The sequence below is a fragment of the Palaemon carinicauda genome, chromosome 34, assembly GCF_036898095.1.
Source record: "Palaemon carinicauda isolate YSFRI2023 chromosome 34, ASM3689809v2, whole genome shotgun sequence".
NCBI lineage: Eukaryota > Metazoa > Arthropoda > Malacostraca > Decapoda > Palaemonidae > Palaemon > Palaemon carinicauda.
The window spans coordinates 12,216,789-12,226,788 of NC_090758.1; the positions used below are offsets into that span (position 1 = coordinate 12,216,789).

A 10,000-nucleotide genomic window follows, 5' to 3' on the forward strand; every position below is an offset into this window, starting at 1 on the left:
CAAATAATAGACAAAATAAATGTTCAACTTCTATCCTTTTCCTATATTTACCAGTGGGGCAACACTTCTAAACAGGAGAGACAACACGAAATTCCCTTTATAAATCCTAACTTTGACTTCCATAACCATTTCTCTTTACCTATGTTTTTTGCTACCTTAAGGAAGGTATTATATATGTCTAAAACATATATAGAAATGGTGAATTATGATTAATTACAAAAAAAAAATGCAGGACATAGCGGACGGTCCCCTTAATGTACTAAAATAGATAATTGTATTAAGCCTCATGATGGAGAAAGCATGGTTAATAGAATTAAACTACAAGAAGAGAGAACATTGTTGGTTAATCACTTTAAAGAACAACCCCAAGTAAACATTACCTTCGAATCAATTTGCCATTTCACTGGAAAGAACGGACCCATGTCAACATACTTCCAAAAAATCTGAAGAGACGAGATGGTTTCTTTAAACTCTTTCTTTCCCGTGGTTTAATTTTAACTAAATTTAACAATACGAGTTTTTATGACCCTTATCAGACATAGAACAGTTCCTGAGAGTGAATATATCTGTTCAAACAGGTGTACAAGAGAAAATAAGGTTAGTTTGCTTTACTGTTGAGATATTTCTCCTTTATTGGTTAAACTCACTCGTGTAGATTTTTGCTTCAAAGGACTAGGGTCATATTACATTGGTCTAATTTACTCTTTATTATTATCATTGTCATTGTCATTGTCATTGTAATTTTATTATCATTATCATTATTATTATTTTTTCTATCATTATTATCAAAATTATTATTAATAATATTATTATTATTATCATTATTATCATTATTATTGTTATTGTTATTGTTATCTAAGCTACAACTCTAGTTGGAAAAGCAGGATGGACATTAACAATAAAAAAATTGGTCCCTAGAGATTGTAAAAGAAGCAGGGAAAGGAAAAGAAGACGGTGGACTGACAATCTAAGAAAGTCTGAGGGTGTGGGCTAGCAAAGACTATAAGACCATTCAAACCAGTGTCAGGAATACTTACTATTGTGTCTCCCTAGCAGTCTACTAGAGCAGGGCTATCTGTTTGGTCACCGAGATTTCTTATAAGAGGATATTTGATTTGTTTATTTGACGGCGCCGAGTAAGGGTGTGAACTCAAAGGCAGATTGGAAACGACTGAGTTATATTATTGTGGAACACTCTCCTTATATACAAAACCTCAAGGCAACAGGACATAACAAGTTCACAAGACAGACAATATTACAGAGGAAAAACCAGACATGAATTTTCATGTTCGTTTTAGTGCGAGGGAAGAGCGAAGATACAAGCATAATATATACAAAAGGAATTATGTACAATTGTGTGAAACACGGTTGGTACATGGCTCCCCCCCTAAAAATGACATACTGTACATGTTAAATAGGGCGCCCTGATCTAGAGAGGCGAACTGTAGGCGGGTCATCTGGCAGAAGATAAGCAGGTTTTAGACGATCAATGGAGACCCAGTCTTCTTTTCCCCGAATGTTTAGGAGGAATGCTTTCGGACTGCGTCAGATCACAAGGAAAGGGCCCGTGTAAGGGGGCGTTAGTGGTGTCTTGCTGGTGTCGTTGCGCAGGAAGACGTGCGTTGCAGAGTGCAAGTCCGTTGGTATGTGATGCTTCGCTGGGGGCTTGTAAGTCTGGCGTCACGTAGTAAATTTTCCCACGACGTGACGTATGCGCTGGAGATCGTCGGAGGAGGTTGTAGAAGGAAAAAATTCGGCAGGGACGACCAACGGGTCGCCATACACCATTTCAGCTGCCGAGACGTCGAGGGCGTCTTTAGGAGTGGTCCTTAGTCCAAGGAGGACCCAGGGAAGCTGAGTAAACCAGTTGCAATCCTTGCAGCGGGACATCAAAGCTGCTTTGAGGGTGCGATGAAAATGTTCAACCATTCCATTGGCAGCGGGGTTGTAGGCCGTTGTCTGATGTAGGGTGATGCCCAGGAGATTCGCTTATGATGTCCAGAATTGAGAGGTGAAAGTGGTTCCCCTGTCAGAAGTAATATGCTCAGGGATACCGAATCTTGAAATCCATCCAGAGAGTAAGGTAGATGTACATGAGGCGGACGTTGCAGTTTCCATGGGAATGGCTTCAGGCCGAGTGGAGCGGTCGATGACGGTAAACAGGTAACGATGTCCTTGTGATGTGGGTAGGGGGCCTACAACGTCGACGTGAATGTGTGCGAAACGACGCTGAGGTTAAGGAAAGGTGCCCACTCCTGAATCCGTGTGTCGATGTACTTTGGAAGTTTGGCAAAAAGTACAGGCGCGGACCCAATCCTTAGCATCCTTAGAAATGCCGTGCCAAATGAACTTTGCCTTCAGCAGCTGTGCAGTAGAACGGCACGAGGGATGTGAAAGGCCATGGATGAAAACAAACACCTGTCTGCGCATGAGCGCAGGAATCCAAGGTCGCGGTCTACCAGCATTGACGTCACAGAGGAGGGTGGTGTTGGAGTCTTCGAGGGGAAAATCTTCCCAACGGAGGGACGTGCAGGATATCCTACAAGCTTGATACTCTGGATCCTGTCGTTGGGCTTCAGCCAGGGCGTTGTAATCTAATCCCAGTTGAACGGCAGCCAACGTGTTTCTTGACAGGGAATCGGCAACGGGATTCATTTTCCCAGGGCCGTATTGGAGGGTGCAATTGTATTCAGCCACGGCGGAGAGATGTCGGCGTTGACGGGCGGACCAGGCGTCAGACTGTCGAGTGAAGGCATGCACCAGAGGCATGTGGTCTGTGCGAATGACGAAGGGCGTACCTTCTAAGAAATGGCGAAAGTGACGGACAGCCAAGTGCACCGCCAGCAATTCTCGATCGAAGGTAGAATAACCCGATTCTGCCTTGGACAGTTTTCTGCTGAAGAAGGCCAATGGGCGGGGCGAGCCTTTGACCACCTGCTCGAGTACTGCACCAATAGCGACATCGCTGGCATCGGTGGAGAGAAGGAGAGGGGCGTGTGGGATAGGAAAAGTGAGAGCCGCAGCAGTTGATAGGGCCTTCTTTGCATTGCAGAAGGCTGCTTCTTGAAGGGGACCCCCACTTCAGGACCTTTGGCTTGCCCTTGAGGGAGGCGTAGAGGGGAGCAAGAGTGGCGGCAATGGCTGGCAGAAAACGGTGATAATAGTTGATCATGCCCAAGAATTCCTGCAGAGCTTTGACGGTCGAGGGCGCGGGGAAATTCTGAACGGCTGCTACCTTCTCAGGGAGGGGATGGACTCCTTCAGGAGTGATACGGTGCCCTAAGAACGACACTTCGTTGGCGCCAAAGGTACACTTGTCGTACCGGACTACAAGGCCGTTTTGTTGCAGGCGGTCGAGCACGATGCGCAGGTGACGGAGGTGTTCCTCTTTTGAGGAGGAGAACACAAGTATGTCGTCCACATAACATACACAGAAAGGGTGGTCCCCTAAGATGCCATCCATGAGACGTTGAAACGTTGCCCCAGCATTACGAAGGCCAAAACAGGAGTAATGGAAGGTGTATGTGCCAAACGGACTGGTGATGGCGGTTTTGGGGATGTCTTCTGGGTTCATTAGCACCTGATAATACCCCTTCAGGAGGTCGAGCGTAGAGAAAACCTTCGCTTTGTGCAGGTAGGAGGTTACATCGGCAATGTTTGGGAGGGGGTAGTGAACCGGTTCTGTTTGCATGTTTAGGCGCCTGTAATCCCCGCACGGACGGAGGGAGCCGTCTTTCTTCAGAACGATTTGTAAGGGTGACGACCATGGCCTGGAGGCTTTTTGGCAAAGGCCCATTTTCTCCATTTCGGCGAACGTCTGTTTGGCGGCTGCCGATCATTCCGGTGCCAGACGTCTGAATTTTGCGAAGACTGGGGGTCCCGTCGTCTTGATATGGTGATAAATACCGTGCTTGGCAGGAACCGTGGGCGTTTGGCGAAGTTCTGGACGGAAAACTTCCGGGTACGACGTGAGGAGGTGGGCGTAGGCATCCGTGGGTGCACTGATGTGGGGAGCGAGGTTAGAGGGGGCGGGTTGAAGAGGTGTCGACAAGTACGAGTCTGCGTTGACCAATCGTCGGTGGGCGACATCGACCAGAAGGTGGAAATGAGAGAGGAAATCCGCATCGAGGATTGGCATTGTGACGTCAGCAACGAGAAACCTCCAATTGAATTTACCGTTTCCGAACGATAATGTGAGGTTCTCGTAACCGTAGGTGGGTATCGCAGATCCGTTGGCAGCTACCAAGCGGACGTCGGCAGATGTAGACAGACTACGTTGTGCCTTGAAGAGTTTCCTTGGCAAAAGTGAACGACAAGTACCCGTGTCTACCAAAAATCGCACGCCCGTTCCTGCATCCTGTAAAAATAAAAGATTAGAAACATGGGAGGCCAACGCCACAAGCGATGGCCTACTTACACGTTTTTTGGGCACTGACAATCTTTGGCACATTTCTTCGCGGTTGCCCCGAATCTGAAGTGGTTATAGCAAAACTGCGGCGGATGGGAGGTAGTAAGTGGCTGTAGAGGTCGTTCTTTGGGGCGCGAGCGATTGGTGGGTGGTGGGCGGCTTTGTCGCCGCTTCGGCACGTCACGGGGTAGGCGTGTATGTCCTACGGCATTCATGTCAGCTTCAGTTGACGTTGAATAGGCATCCTCGTCGTCAGGGGTGGAGGCGTTGATGGTGGTCTTGAAGTGGCTGTCCATAAGGGCGTCGGCTTTGGTCATCAAGTCCTTTATGGGTAAACTATCGACATCGGGTATGGCAGCGCGTACAGGTTCAGGTAAACGGCGTATCCAAAGGGCACGGAGTAGGTTCACCTCACGAGGAGAGCCGTCTGCGGCAGGTTGAAGGCGAGCGATACTGGTCATTTCCCTGAGGGCAAGCGAAGCCCTTTGGTCCCCCAACGGTTGTTCGAGAGCTGAAAAAGCTTTGCTATACGGGCGGCTGGCGACGGCGAGTACTGCTGCAGAAGGTATGTTTTGAGGGCGTCATACGCTATTGGGTGTCTCCTTGTTCACAAAGCCAGTCGGATATTTCTGGGAAGGTGTCCTCGGTCATCGCCGCGAGAACATAATCCGCTTTGGTGTTGAGCTAGTCACACCCCTGATACAAAAGTGGACTTCAGCGCGTGAAACCAAGCAAACGCTTCTCTGCTGGCGAACGGTGAAAGTTTCAATGGGGCGGCCACAGCGCCAACTGCTGTAGTAAAAACTGTAGAGTCCGTCTCCGTCATAGTACCAACGATGGAGGGGCGAGGGAGGTGGGGAGGAAGGCAGTGGGAGCGAGGTCGACTTCCGGGGTCACCAATGTGACGGCGCCGAGTAAGGGTGTGAACTCAAAGGCAGATGGAAACGACTGAATTATATTATTGTGGAACACTCTCCTTATATACAAAACTCAAGGCAACAGGACATAACAAGTTCACAAACAGACAATATTACAGAGGAAAAACCAGACATGAATTTTCATGTTCGTTTTAGTGCGAGGGAAGAGCGAAGATACAAGCATAATATATACAAAAGGAATTATGTACAATTGTGTGAACACGGTTGGTTACATTTCTAAGACTTCATCTCACCCGGGATATTATAATGTTGATAATAATTATTATTAGAATTAACTATAATTACATTAGAGCTATAATCAAGTGATTGAAATGGTCCAAAAATGTTTGCTTCAACAATTTTTCTTTCAAATATCGAAATGACTATTTAAATTGATAATCTCTCTCTCTCTCTCTCTCTCTCTCTCTCTCTCTCTCTCTCTCTCTCTCTCTCTCTGACCTATTCATAACAAAAGCTTAGTATAGGCTTATGGCTAAATCTCTCTCTCTCTCTCTCTCTCTCTCTCTCTCTCTCTCTCTCTCTCTCTCTTCACTGATCTATTTATAAAAAGCTTCATATAAGCATTTGAATCTCTCTCTCTCTCTCTCTCTCTCTCTCTCTCTCTCTCTCTCTCTCTCTCTCTCTTCTCTCTGCCATACCTGTCAGACCTTGAACGTGTTTCCAACATGGTTAAGTGAAAAGTAAGTTCACTTTCCTTGCAAGTTCCGCTATATGTCAGTCACCATCAGGACATAAGTGGCTATTGCACAGGTTTCTAGTACACTGTAGGATAAAGGCCTCAGACATGTACTTAGTCAAGTCTGGGGTTTGGTCATTTTCATCAACATGCTGGCCATTGTGAATTGGTGAAGGTGGGAGACTTTAGTCTGATGGTTCACAGCCAAACTAGTAAGGGTATCCCTGACTAGTGCAGCTTTGCTGATCATGGAGATACATAAACCCTTTCACCATATTAAGGTAGTCCCACTCAGGAAGGGGACATAAATATATCTATTATCTATATATATATATATATATATATATATATATATATATATATATATATATATATATATAGACATATATATATATATATATATAATATATATATATATATATATATATATATATATATATAAATATATATATCTATATATATATATATATATACTATATATAATATATATATATATATATATATATATATATATATATATATATATTACTTATCAGTCACAAACTGCACGTGACATATATTAAAGGGTAAAATCCACAGGAAACAGGAAAGGAAAAGACCAGGTACCAAGCGCTTTCGTGTATTACGTACACTTCTTCAGGGTACAAAGTGAAATAGAACATAAAATCATACAACAAAGAAACCTAACAAAACTGAAATAAAAGCCACAAACTAGCAAAGCATCATCAATATGCTAAAATAACAAACAGTCGTTAAAAATGAATAAACAATTGTAGTTTAAAATAAAATACTAGTAATATAACAATCGTTAAACTAAATGTTTACATTGTACTTCCTTACAATTTCATTAACAAGATGAGTGTCTAGTTTAAAAAGACCAGAACTGAGATTTAAATTTGATTATTAAAATATTTAATAAAAGCAGATTCAATAATATTTCTTTAACAAGATTTTTACAAAATAAAATCTCTGAGGAGTTTTCCCAATCAATACAGTGGTTAAAATCGTTCATGTGACAAACAAGGCACTAGACATTTGTCCTGTCCTAACTGCATAACGATGTTGTTTAATTCGGTTGCTAAGCAATTTCCGGTTTGACCTACATATTTCTTGTCACAACCAGTACATGGAATTATGTAAATAGAGCCACTATTACAATTTGGAGAATTATTTATTAGGACATTCTTTACCGTTCCTGAACTTTTAAAAACTAAATTTACTTTGAATATTTTCAATAAATCTTTTATATAAGCAAAGTTTTCATTGTATGGAAGTGCCAGCACATTCTCATTCTTAAAAGGTTCCCTATTCTTGTCGGAATAAAATATATGCCTAGCTTTCTGTAGAGACTTGTCAATTAAAACTTTAGGATATTTTAATTTAATTCCTATGTCATTAATTCTACGAAATTCTGCGTCTATAAATTCGGGGCTGCAAATCCTTAAAGCCCTTAAAAACATACTTGAAAAAACAGAAACTTTTACACTAGTTTGATGGTTTGAATAAAAATGAATGTGGGAGCAAACATTAGTAGGTTTCCTGTAAATATCAAAAACAAAGCCTCTATTATTTCTATGCACTAAAACATCTAAAAATGGCAATTTACAATGATTCTCTTCTTCAATAGTGAATTTTATGGAGTATACTAAACTATTTAACTTTTCCAAAAAAATATTTAGATTCTCATATGTAGGCCAAACACAAAAAATATCGTCAACATAACGAAACCAAAGAACCCCCTTTAGGCAAAATCGTAACCTTTACATGGAATTTTTCGAAGTAAAACTGTTGCCAGCGATTTTGCCTAAAGGGGTTCTTTGGTTTCGTTATGTTGACGATATTTTTTGTGTTTGGCCTACATATGAGAATCTAAATATTTTTTTGGAAAAGTTAAATAGTTTAGTATACTCCATAAAATTCACTATTGAAGAAGAGAATCATTGTAAATTGCCATTTTTAGATGTTTTAGTGCATAGAAATAATAGAGGCTTTGTTTTTGATATTTACAGGAAACCTACTAATGTTTGCTCCCACATTCATTTTTATTCAAACCATCAAACTAGTGTAAAAGTTTCTGTTTTTTCAAGTATGTTTTTAAGGGCTTTAAGGATTTGCAGCCCCGAATTTATAGACGCAGAATTTCGTAGAATTAATGACATAGGAATTAAATTAAAATATCCTAAAGTTTTAATTGACAAGTCTCTACAGAAAGCTAGGCATATATTTATTCCGACAAGAATAGGGAACCTTTTAAGAATGAGAATGTGCTGGCACTTCCATACAATGAAAACTTTGCTTATATAAAAGATTTATTGAAAATATTCAAAGTAAATTTAGTTTTAAAAAGTTCAGGAACGGTAAAGAATGTCCTAATAAATAATTCTCCAAATTGTAATAGTGGCTCTATTTACATAATTCCATGTACTGGTTGTGACAAGAAATATGTAGGTCAAACCGGAAAATTGCTTAGCAACCGAATTAAACAACATCGTTATGCAGTTAGGACAGGACAAATGTCTAGTGCCTTGTTTGTCCACATGAACGATTTTAACCACTGTATTGACTGGGAAAACTCCTCAGAGATTTTATTTTGTAAAAATCTTGTTAAAAGAAATATTATTGAATCTGCTTTTATTAAATATTTTAATAATCAAATTTTAAATCTCAGTTCTGGTCTTTTTAAACTAGACACTCATCTTGTTAATGAAATTGTAAGGAAGTACAATGTAAACATTTAGTTTAACGATTGTTATATTACTAGTATTTTATTTTAAACTACAATTGTTTATTCATTTTTAACGACTGTTTGTTATTTTAGCATATTGATGATGCTTTGCTAGTTGTGGCTTTTATTTCAGTTTTGTTAGGTTTCTTTGTTGTATGATTTTATGTTCTATTTCACTTTGTACCCTGAAGAAATGTACGTAATACACGAAAGCGCTTGGTACCTGGTCTTTTCCCTTTCCTGTTTCCTGTGGATTTTACCCTTTAATATATATATATATATATATAATATATATATATATATATTATATATATATATATATATATATATATATATAATATATATATATATATATATATAATATATTATATATACATATAGTATATATATATATATATATATATATATATATATATATATATATATATATTTACAGGATATAAGTATATATATATACACACACACACACACACACACACACACACACACATATATATATATATATATATATATATATAAATATATATATATATATATATAATATATATATTTACAGGATATAAGTATATATATATACACACACACACACACACATATATATATATATATATATATATATATTATATATATATTTATATATATATGTTGATATGTATAAATACATATGGATATCATATGCAAGTTTGTATATATATATATATATATATATATGTGTGTGTATACAGTATATATATATATAATATATATATATATATATATATATATATATATATATATATAGAAATCATATGCAAGCTCTATATATATATATATATATATATATATATATATATATATATATATATATATTACTGTATATATATATATATATATATATATATATATATATATATATATATATGTATATATATATATATATATATATATATATATATATATATATATACTGTATATATATATATATTATATATATATATATATATAAATTATATATATATATATATATATCTATACACACACACACACACATATATATATTATATATATATATATATATATATATATATATATATATATATACTTGAATGTAATTTCAAACACCAATTCTTTGCATAAAAGGCAGAAAAAGTCTATGAAACTCCAAGTGATTTAAATCTTTGGAATTCTCTATTTCTCTTCTATATTTAATGATAGAAATTCACTTTATAGATTAGGCCCATATAGAAGCGATACTGGAATCCTTTCACCAATGG

At 38.3% G+C, this 10,000-nt stretch overlaps 1 protein-coding gene across 1 annotated transcript in view; it reads left to right on the forward strand.

Annotated features, from left to right (window-relative positions):
• LOC137626708 (tropomyosin-like) overlaps positions 1-10,000 on the forward strand; it is a 78,858-nt gene that overhangs the window by 9,104 nt on the left and 59,754 nt on the right. The window contains exon 2 of the mRNA XM_068357716.1: positions 537-597. Within this exon, the coding sequence (XP_068213817.1) occupies positions 537-597 (61 nt within the window). The remainder of the gene's footprint in view (positions 1-536; positions 598-10,000) is intronic.